Raw genomic sequence first — 14,796 nt, forward strand, 5'->3', positions numbered from 1 at the left:
GGGGGGGGGGGGGGGGGGGGGGGGGGGGGGGGGGGGGTGCCGTCCCGGCGCAGACCGTCTCCTCCCGCCCTTCTTTAGGGGCAATCAGAGCTGGTATTCGCTTTTATTTTTTAAAGTGCGTTCGGCCATTGCCCTGGATCACCCGCACACGCATCTCCGGCCGCGCTCACACACACTCATACACGCACGCAAACGCGTGGCCGCCGCCAGGTCGGCAACTTTGTCGGGCGCTCCCGGCGGAGCTCCGCTTCCTCCTGTAGTAGTTGGGCGCAGGCCCCGCCTCCCAGCCGTGTTGTCAAACGGGCCGGGGTCTCGGATTGGTCCAGCCGCTGGGACAACACCTGCTCGACTCCTTCATTCAAGTGACACCAGAGCTTCCAGGGATATTTGAGGCACCATCCCTGCCATTGCCGGGCACTCGCGGCGCTGCTAACGGCCTGGTCACATGCTCTCCAGAGAGCTACGGGAGGGCGCTGGGTAACCTCTATCTGAGCTGCGGCCGCGAGGAGGAGGGAAAAAGCGAGCAAGGAGGAAGAGTGGGAGGAGGAGGGGAAGCGGCCAAGCAGGAGGAAGAGGAGGAGGGGAGCACAAAGAATCCAGGTCTCCGGGCGGGACGTTTACACCAAGAACCATGTGTGCCGAGCGGCTGGGCCAGTTCGTGACCCTGGCTTTGGTATTGGCCACCTTCGACCCGGCGCGGGGGACCGACGCCACCAACCCGCCGGACGGTCCCCAAGACCGGGGCTCCCAGCAGAAAGGCCGCCTGTCCCTGCAGAACACAGGTAAGTGCGAGACAACACCGTGCACCCACGCAGCGCGGTCCGGGCGCTTTGCCCGGAACTGAGAGCCCACCTAGGGCCGCGCAAACTCTTGGGGTGGCGCGGGACGTGCAAAGGAAAGCGCGAGGCTAGGCGAGACGCGGTCCGCGCCAGGCTCCGCGCCCTGGGAATCCGCACGTGCTGGCAGGGTGATGAAATGGTTGGAGCAGGACTTGTTGCTGTCCTCCCCGAGTCGAGGATAAAAGAGGCAGCGCCTGACACGGCCAGTGCCGGCCCCAGAGTCCCCGGTCCGGGGCAAAGCTCCCCGCTCCATCCTGGCCGGCCCGCGGGAGGCAAGGAGGGTCTCCGAGGCCGGCCTGCGCCTTGTACCCGGAGAACTTCTCTGCCCAGCCGGCCAGCCGCTACAGGACCGCTGTGCCACCTCCCCAAAAGATGCCCGACATCCAAGAACTTTGTAGGCGAGACCGATTGCATTGTGAACTTCCCCCTTGGGGGCATTGCTTTCCCGGGAGGGGTCGGGGGCGATGGCGCAAAGCGTACCTCTGAGGTGCTGCCGCCTTCTCCCTCTCCAGGGCAGGTCAGCAGGCGCAGAAATGGTGACACGGCCCGAACCGTGCGCGGCGGCTGCTGCTCCACCGGCTCTCCGTTCACCGGCAAGCTGCCGAGCAGAGCCCGGCGTGCAGGGCAGGGGGCTGGCCCTCTTCCCAGCTCCTGGGAGAGACAAGACAATCTGCCTGGAGCTCCTTCGCTCGGCGCCCACCCCCCACCCCGCGCCGCCGCCTTTATTTGGGGGCCTGAAACCCAGCGGCAGCGTGCGTGCGCTCACCGCACGAGCAGGAATGCACGAGTGCCCATTAGGGACGCCCGGAGCGAGTGTATCGCCGCCCTGCGCGCTCCTGCCTGGCGCGCCGGGGCCGCGCGTGGGATCATCCGGGAGTCTCCCCCCTCCAGGCGCTAGGGTCCGCACCCCCAGCCCGCCAGGGGCTCAGCCTCTGACCTGCGCCCACCCTTCCCCCTCTCCAGTGCTTTCCCTGAGAATTGAACGTGATTCTCGGTAGTTGGTGACCTCAACAAATACACTCCCCTCATTCTCTCGGTCGATTTAATCTGAATATGGATTATCTACTCGGACCCCGCCCTTCTTCCAAAATATACTTTCCTGATGTAATTTTGTGGTTGGCTTAAATCAGTGAATTGTTGGGGGGGGGGTGGAAGGGACGGAAGAGAGTCTCTTGAACGCGGCAGCCTGACAGTTAACTCCCTCAGTCTATCCTTTTGGAGAGATGAATTAGGGCCACATTCTGCGAAGGAGGGCAGCAAACTCCCGAGGGCAGCAAACTCCCGGGTCGCGGGAATTTCTAGGGGATTAAGTGATATCTCAGACCGGATCTCTCTTTAAAAGGAGCCTCTAACTGTGACGATTGCGTTTCTGCAGGCTAGCCCCCATCTGACTCCTGAGCCTGCTCGCAACCGCAGCTCCCCTAGCCTGGTATTTTTAACGCTGAATGGTTTGGAGGCGCTGCCTTAATAGGAATTTTGTTTTGATTTTTAGGTGTTGAATCATAAAGCTGAATTGAAACTGCTTTTTGGAAGCTCGCGTTTGGGGGTCAGGAAGGAAATGGCTGTGATTTAGTAGCAGCGGCTTTGAGTTCCAAGTAGAGAAGGGTATTTCATTGATGGAGTACAGAAGGGAGAGAGCAAGCTAATCATTTAAAATCTTACTTGTGTCTGTGGGTTTAGAAAGCTGAAATTGCTTCTGCTTTCAAACTATTTCCACAAAGACTGGAAGAAGGGAAGGATGAAAAGTGGAGAGCTCAGACCTAAATTCTGATTGTGATTTTTGTAACATAGTTTAGGCTGATTTTTTTACAGATACAGTATTTACAAATACTGACATTTTCCTAAGTAGATTAAATGATGACATTTTCTTGCCCTAGCTTTTTCGATCCTGAAATAGTCATTTCTAACTTTATCTTCTTAAATTTTCTTTTAGTCATTACTAACTTTTATTTCAGCCGATCTCTCTGCATTCCCCAGTGTGGCTGAGAATTTTGTATATATTTGCATGTAATTCTCATTTTAGCGGAAATCCAACACTGTTTGGTCAACGCTGGCGATGTGGGGTGTGGTGTGTTTGAATGTTTCGAGAACAACTCTTGTGAGATTCGAGGCTTACATGGGATTTGCATGACTTTTCTGCACAACGCTGGAAAATTTGATGCCCAGGTAAAAACCCCATAGAGCACAAAATGTTTTAGGTTGGCGTTGCATGACTGAAATGTTCGTTGGAAGGACTTGTGAACAGGTTTCCTTAGCTGATGTTTATGGTGTGTTTAGCGTTTGCAAGACACGTTCTTGGTGCAGAGCAGGGGTTCTGCTCTCCAGAACTGTCATATAGGTGAAATCCTTCTCCTGTGTTGACACAGGCAGAGGGGGATGGAGAGCAAGTTGAACAATCATCTAAGGACTCTTAGCAGAGAACACAAAAGGCATAACAAATAATAAGCATCTTGTAAGGGGACAGACTATATCTGGCCCCCCAGAATTCCGTCTGCAAGGCCCATCACGTTAGAAACAGTAGGTTTGTGGGGGGAGGACAGGGACTCCAATTATACATTCCAAGACCTGTTGTCACCTACTAGGGAAAAATCAATGAGACAGAAACTTCGTAGAGATTCATCATCTCCAATGGGTGTGTGAGCAGGCAACACGAATAATTCAGGACCTCCAGGATAAGAGACTTATTCCTTCAAAGTAGGAGACCCTCCTCTCCCAGCCCAAGTGCTCTGAATGAGTCCTGCCCTGCAGAACCCTCTGACAACGCCTGATCCACTCCAGCCATCCCAGAGTCGCCAGGGTGGGAAAGGCCTAGCTGTTGCTTGGGGTAGGGCAAGACCCCAACAAGCTACCCTGTGATTCCAGTGCTGACAATCCAAATACGTTTCAGGTGGCAAGTGGCATCAGGTTCCCCTTCTTCATGTTCTCCCCGGCCAATATGTATGTGCATCACAAAGCCCTCTGTTGTTGTAGCTCTTCAGCTTTCTCTCCCATATCACTGGAGAGCGGGGACAACGTTTGGAGAAGGCCAACAGTTATGGTGTGACTTATGAAATGCCACCCGTCACCATCCACTGACATCCTATAGACAGCCTGACAAAGCCATGCCTGGGAACCAGAAAGGGATGCGACAGGGCTGGCAGCCGACGCTGTAGAGGATGTGGGGTGGCAGGGGGGGAACCAGAAACCAGGGAAGGAAAGAGTAGAACGTTTGAACTCCTCGAGGCTCCCTAATAAAGCATCCCTTCTGGATTAACTGGAATTAGGAAACGTAATAGGAAATCCGGAGGAAAGATGTGTATTTAAGGGCGATCCCACAGGATGTCAGGGAAGAATACCAAAACAGATTGCTGCAGCCCTCGAATAAATCAATCTTCCTTTTTCTCTCAACCAACAGGAGTATGTTCTCAAGTGAGAAGCATCCCTTTTCAAGCTGGTTCCCAGCATGTGACTATTTCATAAACTGGCACACCCTACCCTCCATCCTCTTTGGCTCCCACTGGAAAGTCAGAGCAAAAGGGGCCACGGGGAGGGGTTTTTCAGCAACCAGACACTATCTGTAGACATTTCAGTTGCTTCTAAAGGAAGAACTGAATTAAATATGCTGGCTGGCTTCCCACTTCCAACCTAAACCCGTTTTCTTTCTCCACTCAGCTACTTCCAGGCCTGTCTAAAAACAGAGGGGTGACCTCTCCAACCACAGCTTGTTTCTATAGTAATGGGGGAATGGGGATCCCTAGGTAGGTATTCCGTAATGCCTTTCTGCCCCGAGAGGTTGATAAGGGAGCTCAAGCCCCAGCCTGCCTCCACACCCCCAACAGCTGTCTCCTTTCTAGGATAAGAACAGTCTAATGGGGTTGCCAGGAAAGAGAACTGTGGGCCAGATGTATGCCTGGCTGCCTTAGCCACTCAGAGGCAGGGAGTGTGGGGGAGGGGCTGTCAGTTGGGCAGTTCAGACTCCAGATGCTGCCAGGCAGTGTGCCAGGCGGGCCTTTTAGAGGCAATAATCCTAACAGTTTAAAGGAGTCGAATTGTTTTCAAAAAGGAAAAGAATGCTCCTGGAAGGATAGGAGGAGATATGAGTGTGGGTTGGGGGCAGTGGGAGGCCCTGAGGCACAGATAGCACCCAACCTTGATGTCACTCGTGGGGTTGGAGGAAAAAGCAATGGTGTGAGACTTGGATCAGCAAGCACCTTCTACTTGGGAAACACTCTCCGGCTGGGAGTTCGGGATTTACGTCTGGCCACATTCCCCTCATGTTCCAGAAAAGTTGCCACCAAACAGCCAACCCTGGGCTGCCTGGAGGCCAGACGGCCACGGAAGCCCCAGGACAAGGAAAACTAGTAGAGCAGCTGGGGAGGAAGGAGGCCGGTTTGTTAGTCTCCCGAAGTAACATCCTTTTTGGCCAAATGCCGGAGGTATCATGTCACTCTAGACGTACCTCCTGACGTAGCGTCAGCCAGTCGCCTGCATGGACGTCGGTCTGAGGCAAGACCTTGGGGTTCAGTTGTCAAATAAAAATCCTGTGTAAGACCAAGAAATGTGAGTGTCTAAGCTTCTGACAAGGACTTGTCTCTTCTGCCCCTCTCTCTCTTCTCTGTCCTCTCTGTTCTCAGGGCAAATCGTTCATCAAAGATGCCTTGAAGTGTAAGGCCCATGCTCTGCGGCACAGATTCGGCTGCATAAGCCGGAAGTGCCCCGCCATTAAGGAAATGGTGTTCCAGTTACAACGGGAATGCTACCTCAAACACGATCTGTGCTCAGCCGCCCAGGAGAACACCCGGGTGATGGTGGAGATGATTCACTTCAAGGACTTACTGCTGCACGAGTGAGTGCCGCCCCACAGGGGCCATGGGAAGGAGGGGCCCGCTCCTCAGGCTGGTGTTGGAGGAGTCTGAGGGGCTTGTTTGTGGAGGCCGAACTCCCATCATATGGGAAAGGTTGCACTCTACCTCAGAAAGATGCGCTGACTCCCATGGGAGGCCCTTTCCTGCTGGCCTTCAGGGAAGCGAAAGAAATGTCCACCATTGGTTTCAAAAGCATAAGCAATAGAAACAGAAAGTACTGTACTAGGCGTGAAATGTGTAGGATTCGGAAATACGCTTCACCTTCCCCTCAGCCCAGCTCCCAACAGTTCTGAGTATTCCAAGTGGCCATGCAGATGCCCTAACAGACAGTGAGAGCTAACCACAGTGGCTGAGCGTTTACTAAGTGCCAGGCATTGTGCTTGGTGCTTTACGGGGATCTTTGACCGGATCCTCACAGCAGCCCTGTGAGCAAGGTGCCATTCTCACGTCCATTTTACAGATCAGAAAACTGAGATTCACTGAAGTACAGGTCATACAGACAATGAGAGGCAAAGCCAGAGTCAAGAGCCAGGCAGTCCAGCTCCAGGACTTAAAGGCCAAGAGCTGAGAGCAATAGCCTTTTTCCTGCCTCCATGGCCCTCCTTTCCCTCACCTTCTCTAACACATTAATGCCCTCCCAGAGAAAACACAAGACCCATGTCAAAAACTTTAATCAGCTAAACACCTTTTTGCCAAAGTGGGTAAATATGAACTTGCTTATTCAAAGACTTGCAATTCAGTAATAAACCCTGGACATCTTATTCCTTAAAAAAAAAAAAAAAACCTCATCTGTAGGATCCTAAACTTTGCAAAGTGATAAAGGGTGTGGTGCACAAGTGCTCTGACGTGAAGCATGGGCGGTAGGTCACGATGGCGACTTCCTCGGAGACCGAGGGCAGAAAGCAGGCCACTAGCGGAGTAGACCGCTACAAGGCACCGCCAGCTTGATGGCACCATTGGTCTTTACACAGTGACTCATGGGGCCGGATCAGTACAGTTTTATGAACTCTTGCTCCTCAGCTGGGGCCATGGCCTTCCCCCAGCTATGCCACTAAGCTGGCTACTCCCCCCGTACACGCACACCCTGCTTAGATCACAGGGGACAACAGCCATCGCCCACCACGTCCCACCAGGTTATGAGCGTCTAGGTATCTTGCGACAGCCCCAGTGCAGTGTTAGAATTCGAAGATTCACTGTGAATCTCTACAGGCAGCCCTTGCCAAGCGCAAAGTAACGTCTTCTCCTTAGTCATACTAATGCCCGATAAAATAGTTACCACTCTTCCAAATACCTGTAAAGAAACAGCAACAACAGCTTCTATAACAATGATGATAACAGCTATCGTTTTGGGAGTGGGCCAGGCCCTGGGCTGGGGACTTAACCTGGACGATCTCATTGATCGTTCCCAGTAGGGCTGCAAGGTAGAGACTACTGTCCCCACCTCACAGAGGAGAAAAGGGCAGCTAGGAGGTTCAAGACCTGGCTCTGAGGTCTGATCCCTACTATCCAGCTTGGGAGCTGGCAATGTGTACGACCGAAGCTGGTTATCAGGAACAGACATGAAACCTCCGTGCTCCTGACCTGCTCTCTCCCTGCTAGACCTGCTAAAGGCTCCCTGGCCCCCAGATGTAGCAGGCGTTCTTCCCCTTTCTCAACTACACCCCCATTACACAGGGAGAGCCCTGTAAAATTCCGTTCCTTCGAGCTGCCCCTAAAATGCCCCATGGCTGAGAGACTCCTGAAGCTCCTTTGTCCTCAGTCCGCTGTCATCCACTATAGCTCGTTGGCCTCAAGAGTGGATGATGGGCGTGAGTTTATAAGTCAGTGATATATTCCTGGAGTGCAAGAAGACTTTGTCTTCTTCAAGATTAGAGAAAAGTCTTCTTTGGGAAAACTGAAGGTTTTGAAGGGTTTTTTGCTCCCTCTGGAATTTAAGAAGGGGTAAAACACTGTAGCTTTTCTGGTACCTCCTCCATGGAAACATGGCCCATGGGGCCATGAGATTTTTACTTCCCGAGGGCTCCTCGCATCATTTAGAATGAACACGTAGCCCTCCACCCCAGCCCACTCTGGGAATGCGGATGACTCACCCCATAAGTTAGCCTGGGCCTCTTGTAAGAACACTCACTGTGCCTGCGCACAAGTCCTCTTTCCTCTTGCTAAGCTGGCCCCTCGAGGCAGCGGGTCTCGCCTAACACCACCTTCCCCAGAACCCCACTACCTTCCTTCTGAAGCCGTGACTACGCAGTGCATCCACTGGAACCTTGAGCTGAATTGATGGCATTGTTCTTTAACTGTCTTCACTGATTTGGGCACAGAAGATCCCGTCGGTCCCCAAATATCAGGAAGACCATTTAAGAATGTATGGCATTGATCACAGATAAGAAAATGAGAACCGAATTTGCTTTTCCCTTTAGAGAAGAGGAAATGATAGTCGCTCCAGAATCCACATCTCCCCCATTCCTCAGCCCAATCCCTAGCCACCCCCAAACACTCCGGTCTGGTTAAAGTGGCTCCCTTCAAGCTCTCTGCTTCCCTGTGTTCCTCTCACCCCTTCCCGCCCCACTCTCTCCACATCAACTGCCTTGGCTACCACACACCCTGTCACTGGGTGCTGGCAGCCTCCAGGCACGTCCCCCTCCAAGTATTTTTAAAAATCCTTTAGCCTTGCTGACACCCAGTTGAGAAAGCTGGGCTTTGTCATTAGACACGGGCTGAGCTTGCAGCCTGAGAGGGCACCATGCCAGCTCAAAACACGGCTTAGATTAACACACACCCCTCCCCATGGCTCACAGCTTTCTCCTCCAGAGAGAGCGCCAAAGGCAGGAGAGAGTGTGGACTAGTCCAGCCTTCTCGGATCCGCCTTGGGGTTCTGAGAGTCATCTGGCAGGCAGACTGCCCTGGCAAAGGAGGCCAGGAGGCAGTCCGTACATTCCCGAGAGAGCCCTCCCCTTACTCTGGGGAGAGAAACTCAAAGAAGAGCATCGGGCTAGTCCCAAAAAGACAGATTCTCAGCCCCCGCAATGTGCTCATGTCGCCGTGGGGGTGGGGGGGCAGGTACAAATCAGGCCCTGAAATCCTGATGCTGCTGTAGCAGATATACTCCGTGACCTTGAGCTCCCTGAGGCAGTCAGTTGCTAGTTGTCAAAAGATGGAAGGAAACAAATATGCGGGCAGCATTTCTTCTGTGTCGCCCCATGGCCCCCTCTCCCAGCCCGAGAAGAGGAGTGTTATCACTGTCCTTGTCACTATTAGGGGCCTGCCTTAGAGAGTTTAAACACCCTGTCCATCAGCCATGCACAGACTCTCTGACTCCAAAGGCATCAAGTAGGCCTTAAAAGGCAGCTTGATCTCTATCAGCCAGAACATTCCTCTTCTCTGCTCTCAGCTGAGCTCTAGGCCTTCCCAGCCCAGAAGCTTCCAAAAACTTTCTCCTCTCCCCCGCCCTGCCCCCACCACCAGCCATCTCCATTTTTACATCTATGACATGAGGACAGTTCAGCTACAACTTGAGGACTAATTCATAAAAATGGCAGTGAACTACTTTCACAAGTCCGAAAACACAGTCTGCTCTTCTGCCCAGCAACCACTGCCAACTTGCAAAGAGAAGATGAAGTGGGCTAACAGGCAGCTACCCAGGTGGGTCCAGGCTCAGAGAGGAAAAAGTCTTGTTCCTTCTTACAAATGATCTCACATTCCACAGTGATTTCCCTGCCCAAGGTGATGGGCCAGAGCTGCAGTGGTCAGATATATCCAGAAAATTTGCTAGCCAAGGATGCTAAAGAAAGCTGGTTAGACCCATGAAGCATCCTTCGCCCTCCTGGGGGATTTCAGAAGGCCGGTGAGCTGTAAGAAGGGCTCAGTGAGTGGGCCATGAGAGCCCATTGCTGGGGACACCTCCTACCAGATGGGCCCATAAAGAGCAGGCACAGGGTTCCTGCCTGCGGCACACACCTCTCACCCCCACGAGGGCATGATGTGGTCATTCTCCCTCCGGCACTTTTCCCAAAGACCCAGGGCAGCTGGATGGCCTGAGCAAGAACCGGGTGTGTGTATTTCAGATTGCTGGCCCTCATCCCCACACCTAGGCCCCTTGCGGCCAGCCCTCACCTCCAGTTCTAGGCAAGCCCAGACTGGAAGAATAGAGGTGCTTGGATAGCCACTCCCCCTCTTCAACCTTTAGTACCAGGAAAAGGGGGAGCTCCACGGGAAGTGACTTCACAGGGTGGTGGTCTGCCTCCCACCCTTCTCCACCTGTTCCAGACCCCTCTGAGTACAGAGGGAAGCACACCCATACCTTCCAAAGACTCCCTTCTTCATCATGAGCCCAAACCAGGGGCAAACACAGACATGGGGAAACGGTTTCTTAGGAGCCTCACTTAGAGAAGACTTAACCCAGGAGAGTGCAAAGCCAGCCAGCCCCACTGACACCACATGGCAGGAGGGCGACGGGGAGCTCTCCAGCCCCAAATCTTTGACGGCTACTCCTCCCCTGCCAAAGAGATTGCTCGGTTTGGTATTTCCAACCCGTCACCATTTGCCTTTTATCCATTGGCCCCCAAAACACTTCAGATACTCCTCCCACTGAAACCTTCTAGCTGGCATGCCCAAAACATGCCCAGAGCTCTGCTACACTGCTTTTCAACACTCGCACAGCTGCCCTACCTGGCATTCTCACCCACCTTCCTCAGAGGCTCTTCTTTTATGGTATGCACCTGCAAATTGTGACCAGTCCTTTTCCTGGTGGTGGGCTCAGTCACCTACCTCTCTCTGATGCCTGGCATGGAGCCTGGGAGGTAATGGCCGTCTAGTAAATAGTGGCTGAGGCCGGCGCTCCTTAGGGTATGGATAACGGCTTGAAGCAATTCCTGAAAGCTCTTTCCCCAAACTAAAGGGCAGCCGGGCCTCGGGCATGTGTTGCTTGCCTGGTATCCTCACTGCCCTCTGTGACCCGCTCGGGGCTGGTTCCATTCCCTTTCTCTCTGCTCTCCACCTCTAGGCCGTACGTGGACCTGGTGAACCTCCTGCTGACCTGCGGCGAGGACGTGAAGGAGGCCGTCACGCACAGCGTCCAGGCGCAGTGTGAGCAGAACTGGGGCAGCCTCTGCTCCATCCTGAGCTTCTGCACCTCAGCCATCCAGAGGCCCCCCACGGTGCCCCCTGAGCGCCAGCTCCCCGTGGACGGAGCCAAGCTCTCCAGGGCCCACCACGGGGAGGCAGGTCACCACCTCTCGGAGCCCAGTAGTCGGGAGACCGGCCGAGGTGCCAAGGGCGAGCGAGGTGGCCAAAGCCACCCAAACGCCCATGCCCGGGGCCGAGCAGCCGGCCACGGGGGCCAGGGAACTTCTGGAAGCAGCGAGTGGGAGGAGGAACGGTCTGAGTATTCCGATATCCGGAGGTGAAACGAGAGGCCTGGCCGGGAAATCTTTCCTCCATGCCGTCCATTTTCTTCTCTATGGACATTCCAGAACATTTGCCATTAAAGAGGGGGGATGTCTCGCGCAGGATTTGGTGGGGATTGCGGACTTGATGAAGGTGTGTGCTAGCAGAATGAACAGGTGAGGCGGCGGCGGCCGAGGCGGCAGCGAGGTCTCAGCTGTGCCCTGGGGGGTTCCACACTTGCACACCCCGAAGTGAGCGCCACGCGGCCTCCTTGCAACTTTGTCTTCTTTCCATCCGTGGAGCCACTGGGCGGCGGCCTGCGGTCTGCTCTGCTGTGGGGGAGGTGGGCCGGACACGGGCGGGGGGCGGCAGGCCTGCCGCACTGGACCTCGCGCTCGGTGCTGGGCCCCGGCCCCGCAGCTTCTGGTGACGTCTTGGCGGAGGGCGGGCTAGGTCCGGGCACAGGAGTGAATGTGAAAACCGCGCTGGGAGTCAGAAGGGTGGAGAGGAGCCGGGGGCTGTGTGGGTGCTTGGTGCCAAACAGAAGTTCAGTGTCTTGCATGGGACCTTGAGGTTTGGAGCTGCTGGGGATGGGGAGGGCAAGGGTTCTAAGTGTCATTTCTGAGCCATTGTTCTGTCTGGGGGACCATGTGCAAGGGAGCGGTCCCTGTGTGTTTGTATATTAACCACTGCTTGGAAGCTCTATTTCACTTTATTTATCCAGTTACATCTGCATGCCTGTCGTCTAAATAAATGGCTTTCAAACAAAGCAACTGGGTCATTAAAACCAGCTCAAAGGAAAAAGAAATACAGCCCATCTTTTGGGGCTGATTTTTTTTTCTTTTGAGTGCTCTTTTAAAAGGAATCGAAGAGCGATGTAGCCGAGCGTCTGCCGGCCTGGCGTGGGCTCGCAGCCGCTCAGGACAAACCACACGCCTGGAGGAAGATGCACACGAGAGGAGTGCATTTGACAGAGTTTTCCTTAGCGTTTTGTTACCCCACCTTGACCCTCAGCCAAGATCCAGAAAGCCCGGTACCTGACGCCCTGAGGCCAAGTCTGAAACGGGGGTTTCTTGGTGTGCAGGATGGAAAGGGGGAGAAGAGAGCCAAGATGGCTGTGATTTCCAGACCTTTTACATAAATGGAGGAGACCGCCAGGAAGCCCTGAGGGACAGGATTTTCCAGATCCAGATTGGAAATGTAGCAACGAAGAAAGGAGTCAGAGTGGACAAAAGAAAGGTAGAGGGGAGGGGCAGAACTAAGAATCCAAGGCAAGGAGGGAGAGGACCGTAACAAAGGGTCAGCGGTGGGGCTCTTGTGGTTGTTCAGAACGTTCCACAGATAGGCCTTTTCTGTCTCGCCTACTGGGTTATCATATTAAATTCTCCTCTCTTGCAGCCAGTACTCGAACAGGAGGCCCGTGTTACAAGGAGTAGACAGGTGTTCTGGGCTAGTTCGTTCTAGAGCAATGGTCAGCAAACTTTTTCTGTAAAGGTCCAGATAGTAACTTACACTACTGTTTGGCGGGTCGTGTGTTTTCTGTCGCAGGTACTCGTAGCTCTGCCGCTGCGCGGGAAAGCAGGCATACACAGACAACGGGTCACCACCAGGCCGGGCTCCGTGCCAGGAAAACTGCATTTAACAGGTGCCCACCTGGATCTGGCTCTTGGGCCTGAGTTTTCTGATGCCCATTCTAGTAAGTTGGCAAAAAAGTAAGCATCCTCCGTTTATATCAGCTTATAACTCTCCCTCAGAGCAAGCTGAGGCCAGAGATAAAGGAGCTAAATTTATCTACTCTGCAGTAATTTGTTCCAGGGAAGGCCCTTACCCAAAACCCAGCTAGTATTTATATACCCCAAACCCAATCTCATCAGTGCCAGGATATGGTGCTGGAAAGTCAGCTCCCCAATCTTTCGTGATCCACGTTAGGAAGAAACCATTTGGGTGTGGGGGGAAAAGGGGACAAAACGCTGGGAGAAGCACCTAGAAAGAGCTAGAGCTGCAGAAAGCAGAAGAGATGGTGCACTTAATCCAGCTCTGGCCTCGGGGGGAGGAGGACCGGTGTGTCAGGCTCTGCCATGGGAACCGAACGTAAACCGTGGCTGGCTCACGCCATGGGCCACTGCAGCACGTTGACTGTTTCACTCACATCACTCAAAAGCTGAAGCAATAACATTCTCCCGCGTTGCTGGGTCAGCTGTTCATTTGTTCGCCGGCTCCTGGGCTCAATGTGTGAAAGGCATCACTTTTATATTTTCCTCAGTGTAAATGTTTTATGTGTTCGCCTACTGATGTCCCATTTGTTGCTTCTATTGTAAATATTTGTCATTTGTATTTATTATCTCAGTGTTTTCCCCCGAGGCATAAAATTGCTTACCGTGTCCATCTGAACCCCTTCACTGATCTCTGTTGTATATTTTTATACCACTAGTGTGTTGCTTCTCAAAGTCGGGGAGACCTCATTTCATTCTGGCTCTTAATGTTTTGAAGCATACAATAGTATTTATTGCAAAGGTTCTTTGGCTCGAAATGGAGTAAAGTCCAAATTCCCGTAAGAGTTGAGAGGCATTTGTACAATCTAAAATGTAAGCACAGTGGTCATTAAAAATAGACACTCGACTTGGGCTTCGTACTTCATACAAATTTACTCATGAGCCTTCCTTTAAGGAAGGATGTGGATTTCCAAATAAAGATATGATGTTTATTTTGGGCTTTACATCTTAACAAGATGATCTGAACACCTCTCCTTTGTATCAATAAATAGCGCTATTCTTCTGAGAGGGGAGGACCAACCTCGTACAGCAAAATGCTGATACCTGAAACCAAATAAATAGCAAACACCAGTCGAGAGCTGTAGGCATACTTAGATACACACACACACACACACACACACAAAGAGAGAAATTTAAACTTGAACCAAGTAAAAGGCTTTGCTAGAACAACATGGAAAAACAATGCTACCAGAGCCCATTTCCTAAGGAAGAACAACCTCATCTGATCTCAGAATTGGCACCCCGGGAGCTTGTTAAGTCATCATGTCTGTTTCTGTTATGGATTTAGGCAGCAGGACCCGGGCATTGTCACATGGCATTATTTTTCTCCATTCATTAATAAAGATTTTAAATAAACGGCTTTCCCTTGAGTAGCATTATTGTCTGAGAGCGCTTTGGACAGCCAGCACGTAGGGGGAATGGCAGTGCGCAAGCGAGTTTTGAGTCTGTTTAAAATGCTGGAAGCTCAGTTTACAGGAAGGGACACCAGGTAAAGACGACCATCCTGGGTTTCTTCTCCGTTAGAGGGACTCGGTCCAAAACACTGCCTGAGTCACCAAGACAAAGCGGAAAATGAACTGCATGCAGCCTGGCTGCAGGTGTCACCCCCCCAGCCATGAGGGACGTCCTCACAGCGCCCTCTGCTCTCCCCTGGGAGTCTCCCCTGTAGCCTGGCCACACTTTCCTTCAGACCGAACCTGTGGCAGATGCCACCAGCACGACAGCTCAGTGGCCTGGCACCAGCAGGGAAGCTCACTGCCTCCTCCCCAGTTCATCCTCGCCACAGCAAAACAGAGCCGGACGCCCTGGTTTCCCACGGTGTTCCCATTTCACATACATCCTCTCACCCTGACCACGTCCTACGAGTAGTGGGTATTATCCCCATTTTACAGGCGAAGAAACTGAGATGGGAAAAGGTAAAGCAGCTGATCCCAAACTAAACCATGTGGCTAGTGAGCC

General features: G+C 52.9%; 1 protein-coding gene and 1 long non-coding RNA gene across 2 annotated transcripts in view; one reads left to right on the forward strand and one right to left on the reverse strand.

The window, feature by feature from the left end:
- LOC103664476 overlaps positions 1-1,941 on the reverse strand; it is a 62,367-nt gene extending 60,426 nt beyond the window's left edge. The window contains exon 1 of the long non-coding RNA XR_569032.2: positions 1,320-1,941. This is a non-coding gene — a long non-coding RNA (uncharacterized LOC103664476). The remainder of the gene's footprint in view (positions 1-1,319) is intronic.
- Positions 297-14,197, forward strand: STC2 (stanniocalcin 2). Its single transcript, XM_008692362.2, has 4 exons — positions 297-782; positions 2,863-3,005; positions 5,453-5,664; positions 10,683-14,197. Exons 1-4 carry the CDS (start codon positions 632-634, stop codon positions 11,083-11,085), a joined length of 909 nt encoding a protein of 302 aa, XP_008690584.1. The 5' UTR covers positions 297-631; the 3' UTR covers positions 11,086-14,197.
- Positions 14,198-14,796: the final 599 nt, after the last annotated feature.

The sequence above is a fragment of the Ursus maritimus genome, unplaced genomic scaffold (genome assembly GCF_017311325.1).
Source record: "Ursus maritimus isolate PB19 unplaced genomic scaffold, ASM1731132v1 scaffold_15, whole genome shotgun sequence".
NCBI lineage: Eukaryota > Metazoa > Chordata > Mammalia > Carnivora > Ursidae > Ursus > Ursus maritimus.